The sequence below is a fragment of the Rosa rugosa genome, chromosome 1 (genome assembly GCF_958449725.1).
Source record: "Rosa rugosa chromosome 1, drRosRugo1.1, whole genome shotgun sequence".
Taxonomy (NCBI): domain Eukaryota; kingdom Viridiplantae; phylum Streptophyta; class Magnoliopsida; order Rosales; family Rosaceae; genus Rosa; species Rosa rugosa.
This window is the reverse complement of record NC_084820.1, coordinates 6,844,869-6,864,929: the sequence shown is the minus strand read 5'-3', so window position 1 is coordinate 6,864,929 and position 20,061 is coordinate 6,844,869. Positions and strand designations below refer to the sequence as shown.

At 39.8% G+C, this 20,061-nt stretch overlaps 4 protein-coding genes and 1 non-coding gene across 6 annotated transcripts; 3 read left to right on the top strand and 2 right to left on the bottom strand.

The window, feature by feature from the left end:
- Window positions 1–4,114: 4,114 nt before the first annotated feature.
- Window positions 4,115–6,436, top strand: LOC133713569 (UBP1-associated proteins 1C). The gene is made up of 6 exons (XM_062139605.1): window positions 4,115–4,324; window positions 4,419–4,493; window positions 4,752–4,882; window positions 5,168–5,624; window positions 5,890–6,000; window positions 6,081–6,436. The coding sequence occupies exons 1-6, from the start codon at window positions 4,238–4,240 to the stop codon at window positions 6,141–6,143; spliced, it is 924 nt and encodes a 307-aa protein (XP_061995589.1). The 5' UTR covers window positions 4,115–4,237; the 3' UTR covers window positions 6,144–6,436.
- A 453-nt stretch (window positions 6,437–6,889) lies between these two features.
- LOC133713575 (uncharacterized) lies at window positions 6,890–9,347 on the bottom strand. 2 transcript variants are annotated; one of them, XM_062139610.1, is made up of 6 exons: window positions 9,164–9,347; window positions 8,403–8,478; window positions 8,179–8,298; window positions 7,622–7,745; window positions 7,427–7,544; window positions 6,890–7,325 (listed from the first exon to the last, which is right to left on the bottom strand). In XM_062139610.1, exons 2-6 carry the CDS (start codon window positions 8,410–8,412, stop codon window positions 7,272–7,274), a joined length of 426 nt encoding a protein of 141 aa, XP_061995594.1. In that variant the 5' UTR covers window positions 8,413–8,478; window positions 9,164–9,347; the 3' UTR covers window positions 6,890–7,271. The 2 variants fall into 2 exon arrangements, with proteins under 2 accessions (XP_061995594.1, XP_061995599.1); XM_062139615.1 differs by having other exon boundaries at window positions 8,179–8,280; window positions 9,164–9,346.
- A 440-nt stretch (window positions 9,348–9,787) lies between these two features.
- TRNAE-CUC (transfer RNA glutamic acid (anticodon CUC)) lies at window positions 9,788–9,860 on the top strand. Its single transcript has one exon. It is a non-coding gene; the product is annotated as a tRNA-Glu (tRNA).
- A 1,117-nt stretch (window positions 9,861–10,977) lies between these two features.
- On the top strand, window positions 10,978–12,896 carry LOC133713560 (pre-mRNA cleavage factor Im 25 kDa subunit 1). Its single transcript, XM_062139601.1, has 7 exons — window positions 10,978–11,424; window positions 11,543–11,588; window positions 11,777–11,870; window positions 11,954–12,027; window positions 12,118–12,204; window positions 12,407–12,517; window positions 12,624–12,896. The coding sequence occupies exons 1-7, from the start codon at window positions 11,243–11,245 to the stop codon at window positions 12,693–12,695; spliced, it is 666 nt and encodes a 221-aa protein (XP_061995585.1). The 5' UTR covers window positions 10,978–11,242; the 3' UTR covers window positions 12,696–12,896.
- Window positions 12,897–12,993: 97 nt separating this feature from the next.
- On the bottom strand, window positions 12,994–14,843 carry LOC133713549 (pentatricopeptide repeat-containing protein At1g09190). Its single transcript, XM_062139593.1, has one exon. It carries the CDS (start codon window positions 14,703–14,705, stop codon window positions 13,203–13,205), a length of 1,503 nt encoding a protein of 500 aa, XP_061995577.1. The 5' UTR covers window positions 14,706–14,843; the 3' UTR covers window positions 12,994–13,202.
- Window positions 14,844–20,061: the final 5,218 nt, after the last annotated feature.

Sequence of the window (20,061 nt, the reverse complement as noted above, 5' to 3'; positions counted from 1 at the left end):
GAACTCTCTGGAGTTCCAGCTAAAGTCGATATGGCTTATACGATATACAAGTTAGTTAATATTGCAAAAAGGACCATACATATTGCACATCACAACACATAGTAGAAACTTTCCTTTTAAATACTTGAATTGCCTCATGGAACAAAAAGGATGAATGCCACACATATGCTGATGAATCAGAGTCATGATAGAATCAGAGTATGAACAAAAAGAAGACAAAGGAAATAAATGAAAGAAAAGAAACATGCAATTTGACTAATATTGATATTGTAAACCGTCGCAACATTTCCTCATACTATATTCATAGCTGTAAGCTGTTCTTGACAATGAAATATCATATATTCCTAGCTGTCTCATCACTATGGAATTACGAGTCTATGCCTCTCCCTCAATATGGCTCCACAATCCAACTTCAATTATACCCAAAAGGTTGCTAGCTACTTAGCCAGAGCTACCAAGTACTACTATAAGAATATACTAGTTCATATATAAACTGCAATTAGCCGAATCAGAGCTGAGCTAACTACCCAAATCTATTAGTCTTTACGAGCTAAGAGCCTAAGAGTAATACCATTATGCACTTTCAGCCTCCACATTGCGAGCAAAATCCATGGCGTCAGCTAGGGTTTTGGGCCGAAACGACTCCACCTTCCGCCGTATCTCCTCCTTCAATCCACCAACAAAATGCCTCATCAACTCCTCATCGCTCCACTCCGGCGACGGATCCCCACCTCCGGCAGCCAGCCTCAGAAACTCCACCTCATACTCCTTCACCGACCTCTTCTGCTCCAAATTACACACGGCGGCGATGAGCGTCTCCGGCCGGAAAAACCTCAGAAACTCGTGCCGGAAAATCGACCACGGCGCACTCGCCGGGTACCGAGACTCGTACCAGCACATCCAGGGGCTCGCGTCGCCGCGCAAGCGAGTCGCGGCGATCTTGACTCGGTCGGCGGCGGGGATGTCGAGGTAGGCGAAGTGGCGCTCGGTGGCGGTGAGCCAGTCGACGGCATTCTGGTTGCCGGCGCGGCCGTGGAATACGGGGAGGTTGTCGAGGGCGATGAGCTTGTGGAGGTGAGACTGTGAGGTCTGGAGCTCGGTTTGCTTGGTGGATATGGAGAGTGTGGAGATCTGAAGCTCATGGATCTGAGATTCCAATTGCTCTAAGGAGCTCTTCGATTTTGCTTCACCGGAATTGGAATTGGAATTGGAATCCAGGCAGCTCTTCTCTTCTGGTATGGTGGAAATGGAGGGAGTCTTCTTTCTTCTTCCCATTTTGACGACGGAGCCCTAGGATTTAAGGGACAGTGAGATTTGGGGGTGGTTTTATAGTGGGGAGTTTTCCCGCAATTTTGAGAAATTTCTGGGAAGAGTCCTTTATTTTGAATGGTTTTCTTTTTGAGAAAAATTCAGGTATCGTCCCCAAACTATGCTGCCAAGGCCAATTTGATACCCAAATTCTCAAAAGTATCAATGTGATACCCAAAGACCTATATTGGCATCAACGTGATACTTCCGTCAAAAAAATCTAACGGCTCCGTTTGTTTGCACGTGGCAAGCACGTGGACAAAAAAAAGGGCAAAATAGACTTTTTACCCTCTTTTTTTTTTAATTCATTTCTTCTTCTTCTTCTTCTTCTTCTTCAACCTGACTCTTCTTCTTCTTCTCTCTCCACCTCCTCTCTCTCCTCTCCTTCTCCACCACCCAAACCATCACTAACCCCACCGTCCGCAAGCTCCAGTCCTAAACCCAAATTAGTAAGCACGTGGACAAAAAAAAAAGGGCAAAATAGACTTTTTACCCTCTTTTTTTTTTAATTCATTTCTTTTTCTTCTTCTTCTTCTTCTTCTTCTTCAACCTGACTCTTCTTCTTCTTCTCTCTCCACCTCCTCTCTCTCCTCTCCTTCTCCACCACCCAAACCATCACTAACCCCACCGTCCGCAAGCTCCAGTCCTTAGACCCAAATTAGTAAGCTACGCCTGCAATTTCCACTCGTCTCGCTCAACAACTCGGCGGCCCCAATTTACGCCGACGAGTCGTTGATGATCTCGGCACCAGGTTCTTCGACCGGTATCGGGCAGCAACGCGGGGGGGGGGGGGATCGGTGCAGGCGGTTGAGGCTCCCGTGAAGGGGAGTAGGTGAGGCTCCGGTGAAGGGGAGCAGGTGAGGCTCCGGTGAAGGGGAGCAGGTGAGACTCTGGTGCAAGGCTGCGGCGGTGCTGCAATTCGCTGGGTTGGACTGGAGGCCCGTGTGGGCTGGCGGGGACGAAGGACGAGGCCGGTCCGGCTGTGTGAGATGGCTGTCTGCAGAGGCCGGTCTAAAGAGGGGGGCCGATCTGGGCAAGAGAAAAAAAAAATCCTAAGAGGGGAGGGGGGCGGATTTGGGTTCGATTGGGAGCTTCAGCAATTGAAACTTCAGGAGGAGAATGATGGTGTTGAATTCAAGCCATGGTGGGCTGGAACTGAATAAAAGCATGAGTTGCTGGTGGGTTTGACCCCCAACTAAGAAGTGACTCCATGAATGAAGTTTTTAGTGGTATTTGCTAGTACACTAGAGAAAACATGGCGTGTATCTCATCAAATGACTCAAGATGCTTGGAACCCTTTCCCTCAAGGATGAGGAAATGCAGAGCTGCCTGGATTGAATTGGATATGAACTCAGATATTTTCTTGGGGCTGAACCTCTCATCCGGGGGAACATATATATCCAGCTGCATATTTGAGGAAGAATCTGTTGTTCTTTGGATTTCTGATGATCAAAGCTCCTAGAGTCCCGAAGTTTGGCTCAACATGGAACTTGACATTATATGTTGTAGTTCTTTCACCACGACTTGTTTTGGTTTTTCCACATTTGAGCTAAAAAAAACAAAAAAAAAAAAAAAAAAAAGAAGGAAGAAAAAGAAATGAAAACGAAGAAGGAAGAAAAAGAAATGAAAAGAAAAGGAAAAAAAATGAATTAAAAAAAAAGGGTAAATTGGTCATTTCACTTTTTTTTAGGACCCACGTGCTTGCCACGTCAGCAAACAGACGACATCGTCAGAAATTTTGGACGGAAGTATCACGTTGATGTCAATTTAGGTCTTTGGGTATCACATTGATACTTTTGAGAGTTCGGGTATCAAATTGGCCTTGGCAGCATAGTTTGGGGACGATACCTGAATTTTTCTCTTTCTTTTTTAGACTCCCTAACTTTTTGGTTTTTATTTTGGTAGTGAAGAAGAAATGTGACATATAGAGGTGCAAAGAAGGAAGAACTGATTCTTGATCTAATGACTCGGTAAGGAAATATCAAGTTTATGTGATTTGAAAGTGGAAAAATGGTAAATGATGAAAGTGTTTTATTGTGTCATAATTGTATTTGTATGAAGTGGGTAGAGGGGGAACCGCGTCAACCTTTAAATAATGGGCTTGTTTTAGAAAGCTATCTCTAGCTTTACTTAAACTAGAATGGGACGTAATGTATTCAACTAAATGAAATGGCTCGGCCTAATTTCGGTCTTAAACAAAAAACTCTTGTTCATGTAAATGCTTAAACGTTGAACTCATACCTAGTTCTAAAAATCATGTTCTAAGAATGATAAGCTTATGGTAAACAAAAAAGTAATAAATAATAATTAAAAAAAAAAACCCTCTAATACTCTAGTTTTGCCCAAAATGTGAACTATAACATACGATTTTTGGTCAAAATTTCATATTCTTATTTTCGTACCAAAAATTTTGCACACTCAATTATTGATTTTTAAACATGTCTCGAACTGACAGAACTACAAAATCACTACACAATTATTTTTTACGATTTTTCAAAGTCAGAAAAGAATAAAATTCATATAAAAAAAATTAGTTCGAGGTTTTGGTGTTCCGTCAATTGTAACACGTTCTAAAAATCATTCTCTATGCATATGACCTGGAGCACTTATGGTATTAAAAAAAAAAATTTAAAAAAAAAAACTCCGGAAAAATCCTTTAATGGTAAAAACTCACAAAGCTTGGGCTTTGGTTTAGATGTTTAGAGAACTATCTTGGACTTCTATTGGGCCGAAATGGGTCATTTATTCAGCTAAAAATGAAATGGCGCGGCCTACTTTGGTTCCCTTTTTAAATCCGAAACAAAAAAAACCCTAGCTTCCTGTAAATGCCTTAAGCCTTAAACCCCCCAATCCCAGACAAGATCACCTCCCTGGTCTCTCTCTCTCTCTCTATTTCTGGGTCTGTAAATTTACACACACAGAACCAGAAATGGTGTGGTTTCAATGCGAGGACTGTGGAGACAATCTCAAGAAACCCAAGTTGCCTCACCACTTCAACACCTGCTCTGCTCGCAAGGTCTCACTAAATTTTAGTCTCTCAACTTTTCGTTCTGATTCTTACGCATTCGTATTGGGTTAGTAAGTAACTCTGTTGGTTTTGATTTTTACAGCTTTCGTGTATCGATTGTGGTGAGATGTTTGGGAGAGAAACTGTTCAGGGTCACACACAGTGTATTACTGAAGCGGTGAGTCTCTTATGCTCTGCCTATGTTTATAAGTTCTTATTGGTTGGTTTAGGATTTGGTGATCATTTTTATGAATTGGGTTACTGAAATGCCTTGTATTACTTGATGAATTGGGTTCCCTATTTACCAAGTACAATGCTACTAATATTATGCGATGGCATTGGACCAGTAAGTATTGGGTACCGTTGTTGTTCGGATTGTTGTTTTATATTGGTTATATGGTTTGGTTTATAGCATTTATTTTGGTGTTGGTTTCAGGAAAAATATGGTCCTAAGGGACAAGCGAAAGCTGTGAATGGTGGGGGAGCCAAGGCCAACAAGGATTCGAAGCAGCAAGCCGATTTTGATATAACTGTTGGGTTATCTGAGCGCCCGCCCTGGTTTTGTAGGTATATTCACTCTCTGGTTTCATTGGTAATGTTTCGTATGCATGCTTGTTTAGGCGTAGAATCTCTTGGTTGCATTCGTGGTGATGTTGCCCATTGTGAGCAATGGTGCAAACTGCTAAATTAGTTTGTTTTGAATAAATGCCATCATCTGTATGGAAGAGTGGCCAAATTATGTTATACTAATATAGGATAATGAACGATATATAATTTCGCTGGTTCTGCTTGGAGTTTTTCATGATTGGGATCTGATCATAATTTTTTGGTCAAATCCCTTGTGTTTTGCAGTCTTTGCAATACGAATGCGACCAGTAGGCAGACACTGATGCTCCATGCTGAAGGAAAGAAGCACAGGGGAAAGGCTCGAGCTATTCATGCTGCCAAGCAAAAGGCTATGCAGCCACAAGAATCTGCTCCAGATACAAAACCCCAACCTGAGGAAGCTCCAAAAGGAATAGAAGAACCTAAATTGCAAGATGCATCAGGAGTCGATACTGTCCATAAAATTTCTGAAGCAGAGAATGGAAATTTGCTGTCAAAGAAAAAGAGAAAACTAGAAGAGTCCAAGAATGATGAATCAAGAAAAAAGACTAAGGATACTACATCAGGGGAAGTAGGCAATGAGAAAGTGATTCAGAATGGGAAAGCAGAAGCAAATGGAAAAGAGACCAAGTTGAAGAAAGATACAGAAGACTCCGAGAAAAAAATTAAGTGGAAGAAGTTGATTACATCAACATTAAAATCGGTTAGTATTCTGACAATATAAATCTCACTAATTGTTGCAATGCTTTGTTGGCACACATTTTAAGAACATAGAGAAAAAGAAAATAATACAGCACCATTTAGGATATGAACTTTGTTGGCATGAGAAAATTTTTCATTCTGCAGGATGGAAACCATGATAAAAGAATACAGCTGTTTTGTTTTTATATAATGACTTCCCATCTGTATTATATGATTGCCAGTTTTTAAGTGTATACTTAATTGACATTTTACATTGAATGGTGCAGAAAGATGGAGTTCTGAAGATGAGAAAACTGAAGAAACTTGTTCTGAATGCTATTGCGGAATCTGGCATAACAGAAGATGAAGGAAAACTGAGTACGACCTTTGAGGATAAGGTTAGGCAACTAATCTCTGTTCATTTTATTGACTTCACCTTTAAAGTATTTCTTTATGATACTTTTTTGTTTGGTAACAGGTCAATTCAAGCTCCAGATTTAGAGTTGAGAACAAGTATGTTCACTTGGTGGCCAAGGATTAAACTACAGTTGGTAGCAGAGTAACTGAGAGTTCTAGCATGATGTTGCATTGCTCGCCTTCATCTATCACCATTCAAATTCAAAATTAAATCCAGATGGTCGGCTGGTCCTCTTGTTGTATGCAGAGTTAGGGAGTCTAGGATTTGGAGGAGCTTATGTTATCCGAGACTTTTTTGTCTGTTCTAGTGTTCAACAAGTTTTCAGAAGAAATGTCTCGTGTCATTTTTGTATTTTCTCAGATTCAGACATTGTGACGATTGTCTCATAACAGAAGTTACAGAATATCCATTCTTAACTGCCCCCTTTGGTTGTTTTTCCTCTTAGGTAATGAAGGTTTCTTGTTAAACTTCATTTTTGGTTAGGCCTCTGAAAATGTATACTTTAGAGATTAAGTTGCTGTCTGCTAATGACTTGAAACTAGTTTAAGATGCTGATCGTGGCTGGGTGGCACTGGGTTACTTGCAAGGTAGAATTGCATCAACACCAATATGATCATATTCCAACAGCATCATGAAGTTAGGTTTATCATCAGCCTTGATGCAAGGCATTGTATAAACATGAGATGTGCTCATCATCGTAACCTAACAAACGTGAAAAACTTTCGACAGATTTTGGTTGGTAATATGTGGTGTGGCCCTGGTCTTGGTACTGATAACAGCTACTATATGAACTAAAATGGCTGCAAGCCCAGAGGCCAGAAGTATCGGTATGCATAACAACAGAGTGCTGTAAAATGAAGCATTGGAAATGAGTTTAAAGATGGTACATATTCAGCAGAGCCAACTCAATTCATCGATAAACACACAGTTAACAAAAGGCCAGGTCTCAACATTCCACAGCTCTGTATTACCACTATAAAACTATGTGTTAATTACAATGTTTATAAACATAATTTCTCTTCATCCACTTGATAAAACACAAACAAATATGAATATGGTTGATCCTTTAAGCTTGTAGGACGTCTGAACAATTGCCAAGTATCAGACTGAAGTACTTTTCACCTGTTTCTTTCCTTCCTTTCTACTGCAAATGTTTTAGCCTCCATGTCTATACACTCCTTTCCAATCCAACAATGCTTTCTTCATGCTTGCAAAGAAGTCAGAAGACACTTTGAATTGGATTACCCAAGGCTAGAATATCAGAAACAGTACTATGACCACCAACACAGCAGAACAAACCAGTGCCTGCAAACAAATTGCATAGTTATGATAATTATGTCAAGGGTTAAAATGTAAATATCTACAAATAGAAAGAGGGAGAGAGAGAGAGAGAGAGAGAGAATTACACAAATTGCAGAGGCTGCCAGTCCAGCTCGCTCCCTAGGATCTTTGCGATAGTAGTTTCCAAAGTAGAGAACTGTGGCATAGTACCACATCAATGGGAAGACAAAGCCTAAAAGAAATCTGCAATGCAAATAAGAATGAAAAAAGGAGAAAAAAAATTAAAAAAAAGAGAGGGAAAAGGAATTAAAGATACTCACGAAAACCATCCTATCCCACAGCCAAAGCATGGAAGCTGTTTCTCATATATTCCTGATGGAAAGTCCTCTGCATCTTTAATAAGCGTATATCTTCCTTTTTCAGGATCCGCATCTGTTGCTTGCCCTACCATGACCATAATACCTCTCACTTGTCTGGATAAACACTTGATAATAAAAGATCCAGTTTCTATAAAGATGTTGTGTGTGTGTGTGTGTGTGTATTTGAAATCAAATCAGATTCTTGAGCATTGTTTAGTTCCAACTGGTTGCATGTCTAATAATTGGGATAGCACAAACATCAATTATAGCATGCTAACAATTACATTGAAATCCAAACATAGACATCTGTATCCCTCTATTAGTGTGAACAACTTGATTATGCTCTTAACATGTACAAGGATACAATATAAAACTAAAATGTCCTTTCTTGGTTATACTAAATTCCAGTCGCAATTTGTCAAGACTCAAGATATAGAGAGAGATAAACATCAAAGTCCAAATTCCAGTCGTAACTGATTTTTGTCATTTGCCCCTAAAAGACTCCATACAATATCTACCTTTAAATACTGAATAATGTCGAGCTGATGGTCTCAAAAGTTGCTTTTCAGAGGATGATTTCACTAACTCAACGTCGTTTCTCAAATCTTCTGACAAACCCTCTGCAGCACCAATAAATTCTGTATCAGAGTTAGTTCACAGATGAACCTATGAGACTCATTATGTTAATTTAAATATTATATAGTGATGTGTAAGCCCAAGTAATGAAAAGAAGTTTGAGTACTTTGATCCATATCTGGTAGAGCAGATGAACTTGAAGAGTCAAAAGTCCCGACTTTTGTTGCCACACCTCAATATACCTGTTCCACAAATATTATAATTTCACTTCAGATCCAACATATTCAGAAACCCTTTTGCTCATGATATATGAGAAACCATTCATCTTTACCGAACTTGCAGACCTACCAGAAACAACAAACGAAAATCTTCAAGCTTAAACTATCAATTTGCAATTCTTTATGGCTCAACAAGCCCTCCACTTACTATGTCAGAAACTACTCAGAATCAAATTCATTCATAACAAATTAAAGCATACTGCAGAGAAACCCAGTAGCATTGCTATGCTCCAGCCGAGGAAGAAATTAACAGGAAAAGTGAATGGGGGAATCAAAATCGTAGTTCTTGGTTCCTCAAAAAGTTGATTAATCCATATATCAAAAAAAAAAAAAATTTGATCAATCCCATTAATTCTTAGGTCCTCAAAAAGTTTCATTCTTTAAGTTGTACACCACAATTCCAAATCAAACCACAACTTACAGCATTTTCAGCACAATCCCAATTGAGTTCATAAATCATTCAAAAGTATAACATACAAAACCATAGCTCTTGAATACCCATCAAGAATCAACAAAAACTTTTCCAAAAGCACCAATCTTTATTCACATTCCACGAATCCCAGAACATAAAAACCAGATATCCAAACAAAGAAATCAAGAACAATAACAATCACAGCCAAAACAAATGGAAGAGAAGGAGGAGCTTTACCTGTGATTTGAAAATTCTAATGGGTTTTCTACACAGATCAAAGTAGAAGGCGCAAAGGAAGAATCAGAAAGGGTCTTCTACATGTCAAGCAAGGCTTCCTTCAACATTAAACCACTGAGAGCTCAAGCAAATTGACTCCCTCCTTGTCTCTGTCTCTTATTTTATGAGAAAAAGAAATTAAAGGAATTTATGACATTCTTAATTCTTTGCTTTAATTATTGGGTAGGTGTTAAAATTATTTGCAGAAATGGTAGGTGGAGGAATCATCGAATATGATTGGTTGATGGATCAAAAAGACAACTAAGCCCTTGCTTTGACTCTGGTTTTTCTGCCGAGCCGTGAGTTCTTATTGGTGAGGGACTCAACCGCCTTGCGCCGGCAATCACTGGGTAGAAATTTTTTTATTTTTTTTTTAAGGTGTTTGTACTTTTGGGAATTATAATCAATATATAAAATTATATCTGTAATCTTCATCATGCGGAAAACAATCCTCATACTTCCGTAAGTGAAAGTTTGACACTTAAGTTGGTTTATAGCTGTATTTCAGATTATCTCAAAATTGGCCAAATGCATATAGCTACAGCCTTTGGTATATAAAAATTCAAACAGATACATATCATCAAATCCGTTGTAGTCTAGTTGGTCAGGATATTCGGCTCTCACCCGAAAGACCCGGGTTCAAGTCCCGGCAACGGAAACTTTTTTCCTTTTTGTTTTACTTCTTTATTTATTTTGGTATTTTTCTTTTTTTTTGTTTGGATTGAAGATTTTGGGTAAATTAATTTGCATAAATGATTGAAGAGGCTCACACACCATGTGAAGTTGTGAACAACCAGAGTCTTATCAGTATCAGGGATCCACCTATGAATCCATGATTGAATAAATGTTGGTTTTCATTGGATTATTTCGTTTCTAAGTTAGGAATAACAACCCTTTTTTTCTCTCTATTCTTTTTCTTATTTTATTCTTATGGTAATAGATGTTTTTAAGACATTTCAACCACTCTATATATGCTTTATCCCTACCACTTAACATATATAAAATAAGAATGCATTACTGCATTAGCAGTAAACTTGAATCAATGGGAAAAGTAGGGTGCCAATTTGGGTAACAGTGGTTGGCATGGCCTGGTTTTGGTTTTGGTTGGTGTTGCATGTAATGAGTCATTAGCAACTCTTAACCTTTTACCTGACTTTTTGATTGATCAACAAATTCATGCAATTTTCTTAAAGCAAGGCTTGTTTAATCCTCCAAGTTACTTTACTTGCAAGGTAGCTTAAGCTTTTCCTAGTCATCTCCTCTTCATATTTGAAGCTTGCAACTTGATTGTCGGTGATCTAGTCTAGAGGATCAAGTTGTATAAGCATAGCACTTTGAAGTCAACTAAGATATAGATGATATGTAACAGTAAACTTGATTGTTCACCTCAATTGTAATTATTGCGTCCATGCAGATTTTACAATTAGAGGTATTCATCTTGTAGAACATCATTTCTAATTCATCAATGTAAAATAAAAATATGAACATTACATAATGTAGATTTTCATTATTATTAAAACAACCTGTTTATTTGATAAAGTTAAATGACTAAATGATATCTATTCCGACTCACCTAAATATCAATTTTAAGTGATTACGAGAGATAAATAAACATTAACCTTCAAATTCACTTTCTCATATAATTTCTCAAAACCTATCTCTAAAATCAGTGTAGACCAGCATGAACCTAATTACTGTCCATAGGTTTTAATCTTGAATTCTGTGGGGCACTGAAAATCTACATCGGGCCATGTATGATTGTAGAGCAAGCGAATGAGGCCCATATATATATTTACCGGTCATCTTGCTCACGACTCCATGACCAGGTCTCTCTAGAACGCCACGTTCAAGACTAAATCCTACTACTTTGTTCCAGACCAGTCGGTCAATCACAGACAAACACACACCCACTGCGACACAGAGCCACGTATCCCAGTCCCACCTATATATATTCCAACTATTCTCTGCTCGATCTTTCTGTGTCTCTGGTCTGGACTGGTCTTTCTCAGGTGAGTTTGGGAGCTTCACGAAACTTTGAAGATGGGGGAAGAAGGGGGTCCTGTACGCGTGTCAGACAGTAACGTTGTTGATCATACTCACAACGATGATCTGAGCCGTCAACTGGACATATACCCTCTCAGTTGCTACTACTTTGGATCCAAGGAAGCCATTCCTTTCAAGGATGAGACTTTAGCTGATCGTGTTCAGAGATTGAACTCCAAGTAACTTTTTTTCTTTCGTTTTTTTCTCAATTGGGTTCCTTCTATTTTCATTTACTTTTACCTGTTTTGCTTCTAAATGTTAACTTTTTCTGTTCTTGTGTGATTGTTTATATGGTAGCTATGCTGCTCATGGATTGAGGACTTGTGTAGAAGCAGTTATTTTGGTTGGTTCTCTGTCATCATTCAATTTATTTTTTATTTTTTATTTTTTATTTATTGCTAACTTTTCTATCACGAGGAACGAATTCATTCAATCTTGTGTAGATATTCTAACAACTTGTTTTTTGGATTTCCATGAATAGTAATTTCTTGAATGGTAGGTACTTGTTTATGAAACTGTCTTTTAACTCAGGTCGAGTTGTTCAAACATCCTCATATACTACTCTTGCAAGTAAGAAATTGCATCTTTAAGCTTCCTGGTGGTCGCTTAAGACCTGGTGAATTAGGTAAAGTCATCTGCTTGTAGAACTTGGCGAAGGTACTTTCAAAATGGCTTCTTTTATAAATGGGGATTTCTTTTAACTCTCAGAGATTGATGGCTTGAAAAGAAAACTGTCGAGGAAGCTTTGTGTCAATGCTGATGCTGATGGGATTGCTTGGGAGGTACAGTACAATGTGTTAAAAATTAGGTTAATGATCATGTGAAATTCCATTGAAAGGTTGTTAATTATTACGAATTGCTTCAATGTTTAGGTGGGGGAATGCCTTGATGTATGGTGGAGGCCTGAATTCGAAACATTGCCTTGTCGAGACTTGCCGTCTACAGATAAAAACCCAAAGGTAGCTAATCTGGTCTTTGTGTCAGTAATGCGAAGGAAATCATACAATATTCATTCACCTTAGATTCTTTAGGTGTTAGGGTAATAAGTACACTTCCAACTGCTATAAGCTGATATGGTCAAAAAAATTGATTAGGCATGGTTACTCTGCCCCAACTGGGTTTCCAAGAAGCATAAATCCTTATGTTTGTGCAATTGTGCAGGAGTGCACGAAACTCTTTCTTGTAAAGTTGCCAGAAAGTCGCAAGTTCATTGTACCCAAAAACCTAAAATTGCTGGCTATTCCATTGTGCCAGATCAACAAAAATCGCGAGGTAATTCATGAACTTCATAATTGTGCGGTATTTGTTTATGAGTGATGTAGTAATGAAGACAGAATCAGTCTAGTGGTAACTGTTTGTGATTGTTTCATGCTTGTAGACGTATGGACCTATTATCTCTGGTGTTCCAGAGCTGCTATCAGATTTCACCTTCAACATTATAGAAGCTTGAGATCATATCGATTACTATTACAGAGTGTGCAGTGTGGTTTGTAGCAATAACAGGGCATCTAATTCTCTGGGAATTTTGACGTTGGTTTGCATAATGTATATATTTTAGGCTTTTTCGTTTACAGAACAGTGATGTAAACAACAATGTGACTGTAGTTTTGAAGACAGCAATATACATTATGCTTCTTCTGTTTGGGATGAATTTTCCTGGTCACTGTATTGCAGCAACCCTTTCTCTCTCCAACTAAAAGTATTTTTGAATCTTGTTAAACAACTCGAATAAATTATTCTCAAAATCATTAAAAGAAAAGCTGTAGTATGAAGTTAATCCAATAACAAAATGAAGCCATGTTCTTCTGTAGAGATCAAACATGTTTCAAAGCAACTCAGCAGTACAACTGTGCAACACTACAATCGGTTCTCTTGAAGGATTGGAAGAGAAGAACAGGGCATCCCCTATAACCATTCTGAATTTTCAAAATGGAAATAGAAGAACATGACCTGGGATTCAGGCTTGCTTAAGTCGATAGCTCTGCTTTTCCTCATCATAAACATCCTTTCCAATGGCACTCTGTCCGGGTGCTTTTGTGATGCAGTTTTCCTTCATCAAGTCCCTGACTTTCTCAACTTCATCCCACCGGCCTTCTTCGGCGTAAATATTGGATAACAACACGTAATTTCCAGAATTCCACGTTTCAACATCAATAAGCTCTTTAGCCGCAAGTTCCGCAAGCTTTACTTCACCGTGAGTAGAGCACGCACCAAGCAGTGCACCCCATAAGGCAGCATTTGGTTTCATAGGCATGCTCTTGATCAAGTCATGAGCCTCCTTCAGACATCCACTTCTGCCAAGAACATCAACCATGCATCCGTAATGCTCTAGTTTCGGCTCAATTCGGTGAGTTTCAGTCATTGAAGCAAACAAATCCCTTCCCTTTTCAACCAAGCCTGCATGCGCACAGCATGTTAATGCCCCAACAAACGTGGCATCGTTTGGTTTCTCATCTGTGTTCATCATCTCCTCGAACAAGTTGATCCCAAGTTCTCCTCTCCCATTAAAAGCATACCCCGAAATCAAAGAGTTCCAGGAAACAACATTTTTGTGCGCCATTCGGTCAAAAACACTAGACGCAGCATCCAAATCTCCACATTTACAGTAAAAACTCACAAGCGAGTTCCCCACAGATACAACTTCTTGCAGAAGTCCTTTAGAATCTGCATAAGAGTGTATCCATTTCCCAACATCAACATCCCCTAACCGAGCGCAGGCAGGCAAAACCGACACCACAGTAGCCTCGTCCGGTTCAAAACTCTCCTCCCTCATCTCATTAAAAACCCCCAAAGCTTCACTGTCCCTCCCACAGTGCGCTAAGCACGAAATCATCGAGTTCCAAGAGACAACATTCCTCTCACCCATCTGCCTAAACAAACACAACCCAGTATCGACATTACCACTCTTGCAAAACCCACGAATCATCAAATTCCAAACAATCACATCTCTCTGAGACATTTCATCGAACACGTGCTGTGCATCCCCCATCCTCCCACAAGTCACATAGAGCTCAAGAATCCCAACCCGAATCGAACCAAACCACTCAAACCCCATTCTCAAAACCTCTCCATGCACACACCGGCCCAAACTATAATGACAAATGTTGGAGCAGGACTTGAGCAGAGGCGCAAAGGTGTACTCGTCGGGCCAAACGCCGCGTCGTTTCATATCGGAGAAAATGTGGAGGGATTTTTCGAAGGGGTGGCAGAGCGAGAAGCCCTTGATCATGGCGTTGAAGAGGAGGATGTTGGGGTTGTGGGTGTGTTGAAAGATGAGATTGGCGTAGTGCATTTTGTTGAGGGAGTAGCAGACGGAGACGAAGCGGGAGATGAGCTGGTTGAGTTGGTCGAGGCCGTGGCGGAGGAGGTGGGCGTGGATTTGGCCGAGTTGGGTTCGGGTTTTGGGGCCGTGGAGGAGCCGGAGCACCCTCCGTTGGGCCTCACGGCAAGGGTTGATCATATGGTGGTTAAAATTTGAAACCAGAAAATGGAGCGTTGGCGGGAATAGGTGGGTTATGAACTTATGATAATCTAATTTCTTTTGGTTTGCAGCCTATGTCTTTGACATAGAAGGCTAATGTGTTCGATGAAATGTCAGTAATTGTTTCGTTTCTGTAAGACAGTATTATCAATACATATTTTAAGAATATTTTTTAGCGTTAATAAAAGTATGAAATACTTTTATGCTTAAAGTTTGGAACAACATTGGTGACCGAAAACTCATTGATTCATCGGCGAAAGTGTTATACATTGGGTACGACTTATGTGTTATAATTTATAATTGAGAACACCATTACTGACAAATTCATCGATAAATTATAAATACTTTTGATGACAACTTATTCATCAGTGAAAGAGATATTATATATTGACAACACCATTAGTGATGAAATTGTTGGAATTTAGTTTTCTTACCTGTTATTTTTGAAATCTCCTTTGAACCGTTATTTGCAGATAGTAATAGCCATTAATTCTTTTTGTGTCATTAACTCTCTTTGATTGTGATTGATATAAAGATTTCATCGGTTTGGATTATTCATTTCGTCAAATTAACTCTGCAGTTATATTGGTTCATTCCTTATTTGATACCTTCCGTTTTGATTCTTCCTAATCAATGTCATTATTGTTGAAGGAAAATCGACTTAGTGTGTCTTATCAAACTAGGAATAGTAATAGGAGAAAAGGTTCTAGAATTCCTAATCCTACTCGGATTAGTATTCCATGTAACATTAGAACATGTACTTTGTAATCCCTATATATAGGGCTTCTATTCTCAATAATATGATTACAATTCTCTCTCGAATCTATTTTACTTGAACACGTTATCAGCACGAGCTCTAACCACAAACCAAAAACCAAAAACCCGAAAATCTTCTTCATCACCGCAGCTCCTAGCCCACGCTAGCCTCACCTACGTGCCCCTGCGCACGCATCCCTGCTGCCCCTGCAGCACCAACACACACCAACTGCATCCTTCTCCTTTCTTGTGCACGTCTGTCTACTTGCAAGCCTCGAAACGTCTAGTTTGGAACCTCAGATCAAAAACTTTTCTTCATAAATGTTGTTCGTCTCTGTCTCTTCCATCTGACCTCCGAATTTCAGCCTTATTGGAATTATTTTGAGACCTGTAAACCAATCAAAGTGAAAGCTGTTCAGAAGAGAATCTGATCCGAATTTCAACAAGTAAGTTTTAAATTAAAGTTCCTGCTTTCCGAAATTTAAATTTCTTCTTCTTTTTCTTCGGGGACTTGCAAACTCCCTTCTGCTACATCCCACCTTTCTTATAACGTGGGTTCGATTCTTGAAAAGCGGAATCGTGGGGATTCACGCTATTAACGAACTAAGAGCATTCGTAAGACTTCGGACTAAGAGCGTCCGCAAGCATTGATTTATGACCATATAAACATCATTGTTTCGGTCTAATCCAATTATTCTTGGAAATCGATTTCTTGGTAGCATAGCACGGAAATCCTATTTTAGTTTTCGTGGAAGCATTGACTCCGAAACTAACTTGTTCTTGTTTCATCTTTCAGGATGTCAAACATGAACAAACTCGATTTTGTTCCATTGGATTATGCAGGCAAAGGATATCTAGACTGGGCTATGGGCTATTAACATTGAGACCCACCTTACTGCCTAAGATTTATTGCATACAATCCAAGAGCTTTGTCCTATAGAAATAGCTCCAGACCCTCAAACTGAGAAAGATAATTCTAAGGCACTTGCTTTCATGAAACGTCACATGGATAGTGACCTATAGTTTGAGTTCATAAATGAGGATAGCGCCATAAAGCTTTGGCAAGCGCTTCGCGAACGATATGACAATGTTCGTGACTCCATCCTCCGAATTTAGAAGCAGAATGGAATGATCTTCGCTTCTTTGAATTTGACACTGTCATGCAATTTTATTCGGAAGCCCATCGCATCAAAACAACGATGCGTCTATGTGGAAAAACAATCACAGAATACCAATTGATTGAGAAAACCCTCAATACCTTCCTCGTCCATGCTATGAGGTCCTCTAATTTATTTCGGACTCATGTAAATACTAGATGGATCACAAGTTTTCAACAGCTTCTTGAAGCTATGGCCACTGCTGAAAGACATGGCAATGAACTTGTGAAAAGAGAAATTGATAGGCTTCAAGATAGCCATCAAGAGCATCGTCCTATGGCTAGAGGAAGTCGCCATCCACGTAATGATCCATACGATCGAAATGCTCAAGAAGGTAATCGCTCAAGGCGACAATCACACAACCGTAGGAGGCGTGATTTTGAGGGACGTAGGGTTGGAAACCATGGAGCCAACGTTGGCCATGGGCACCACTTTCCAACGCCACTAGTCCTAGGGACTATGCATATTGCACCAATGCGCCTCAATCAAGGGAGAATCCTCTTTATGGTGTCTATTTCTGATATGGAACGTCTGATCAATGGACCTGAATTTGCAATGTACCTACGAAGGTAGTCGCATCATGGTGATCCAGACATCGAGTTCACAAAGACTTTAAATCTGGCGATGAAGACAACATGCCGCAGATTTTTATTTAGAATAGTCTTTATTATTTCCAAGAATTATGTAATGGCAATATGCCTTAGTCAATAAATGACATTTTGTATTAACTCTTTCTCATGTGGCACATCCAATGAATTATGATGTCTAGGAAAGTAATTGAGATTAGTGGTACTTAAGAGAGCTTCGCTCCACCGACATCTCTCTCTACTTCCCTGGTCATATTTGATTGGAGTTACCAAACGGATAGAGTGACTACGATTTGTCTACGATTTGATTTTTATTTTAGATTAGACTTTGGTCACGAAACTTTGATGTAATCATTGGCTATTATTAATAAAGTATCGATTTATTTTATCTCATGTCGTAGACATATTTTTCGAACTTTATTACTTCAAAGATATAAGAGCCAATGGTTTTCATGTGGAAACACATTGTGAGAATGGACAAGAGTTCATTTGCATCACCTCTAATGACTACGGACATAAACGAGTATTAGAGAAACTTATGTGTCACTCTAGTGGGTTGTATGCAACCACTATTCGAGGCATTGAATCTAATCATGTTATGAGAGATGATTTATGGGATTCTGACACATACAAGCTTTGGCATGACCGTTTGAGACACCCAGGTTGTGACATGATGATCCGTATATTAAAGACTTCGCACGGACATCCATTTTTCAGAATGAAAAGAAGTAAAACTCGAAATTTGGATCAAGGAGGAGCACCTACGCCTCACGGCGCCTTTCCCCTTCAAGTCCAGCCATTACAAGCCGGCGCCGCCATCCCCCTGCGGCCCAAGGGTGGCTTTGACGCCACCTCTGCTCCCATGACTCCAATTTCTACTTCTCAAGTCACTGTGACTTCGTGGCTCAACCAAAATCCTCATTGGTTGTTTCTAAAGCCCATTATTCGTTCTGCAAAGCCTGCTCTTTAGAAAAATTAGGATCGAGACCATCCTATGCAAAGGACACTAAAAAAAATATACCATTCTTGCAAAGAATCCAAGGTGATATTTGTGGACCTATTCAACCACCATGCAGACCATTTAGATATTTTATGGTGTTGGTTGATGCATCGACACGTTGGTCACATGTCATGCTATTGTCCACTAGGAACGCTGCATTTGCTAAAGTCCTAGCCCAGATTATTAAGTTAAGGGCTCAACACCCTGATCATCCTATTAAGTCTATAAGATTAGACAATGCTGGGGAGTTTACATCAAAAACTTTTGATGATTATTGCATGTCCATTGGGATTGAAGTTGAACATCCAGTTCCTCATGTTCACACCCAAAATGGTCTCGCAGAAGCCGCCATCAAACGACTACAAATGGTCGCTAGGGCATTGGTAATGCGCACCAATCTCCCTATTTCTGCTTGGGGATATGCAATATTGCATGCAGCTGTGCTTATTCGTCTGAGGCCCACTGCCACTCAACCCTTTTCTGCGTCCTAGATGGTGACTGGGTATGAGCCTGATGTCTCACACTTAAGCATATTTGGGTGTGCAGTTTATGTGTCAATTGCGCCGCCACAGCGCACCAAAATAGGTCATCAACGACGATTAGGCATTTATGTTAGATATGATTCTCCAACAATTATCCGCTACATAGAACCCTTGACAGGCGATCTCTTTACCGCTAGATTTGCGGATCGTCACTTCGATGAGACAGTCTTCCCGTCGTTAGGGGGAGATAGGAACACAAATGTTCAACAGGAACGACAGGAATTGTCGTGGTCTATCCCCACTCTGTCTCATCTTGATCCCCGAACCGCACAGTCCGAAATTGAAGTGCGGAGAATTCTCGATCTTCAGAACATAGCAGAATCGATGCCTGATGCGTTTTCTGATATCGCTAAAGTGATGAGATCACACATACCTGCTGCAAACGTGCTTGGAATGATTGATGTCCCTAAAATTAGAGGACATGACGCCACCTCAAGGGCAATTGAGCATGGCGCCAACTTCCCATCTCATAGTGATGGTGACGTTGTGGCTAGGCCCACGACTCATGCCAGGAAGCGCGGGAGGCCTATAGGTTCGATGGATTCTCGCCCAAGAAAGAAAGCGAGTTTGGCACAAAATAATCCATTAATCATCGATGTAAATAATCCATCTCATGAGAATATTCCGGATTATGGTTATGTCAAAGAGACATCATTGGGGGACGCTCCAATGTCAGAACCAACTCCAGAGAATAGAGAGATCTCCATGAATTACACTAGTGTACATGAGATGATGGATAGAAATTCCATGGCAATTGATGATGCATTTGCATATCACGTTGCAAAAGGAATTATAGAATATGATGATATCGAACCTCGCTCTGTCGAAGAATGTCAACGAAGAGCGGATTGACCTAAATGGAAAGATGCGATCCAGGCTGAATTGGATTCACTAGCAAAGAGACAGGTATTTGGGCCTATAACGCAGACACCCCCAGATGTAAAACCTGTTGGCCATAAATGGGTCTTTGTTAGAAAGCGTAATGAGAAAAATGAGGTGGTTAGATATAAAGCTCGCCTCGTGGCGCAAGGTTTCTCACAACGCCCTGAAATCGACTACGAGGAGACATATTCTCCCGTAATGGACGTTATAACGTTTCGCTACCTTGTCAGTTTGGTAGTTTCCGAAAAACTTGACATGCAGCTTATGGATGTGGTTACAGCATATCTCTATGGGGATCTAGATTCAGAGATATATATGAAGGTTCCAGATGGACTTAAATTACCCAAATCAAGTGGCTCTAAACCACGGAACGCGTTTTCAATAAGATTAAAATGCTCACTATATGGATTA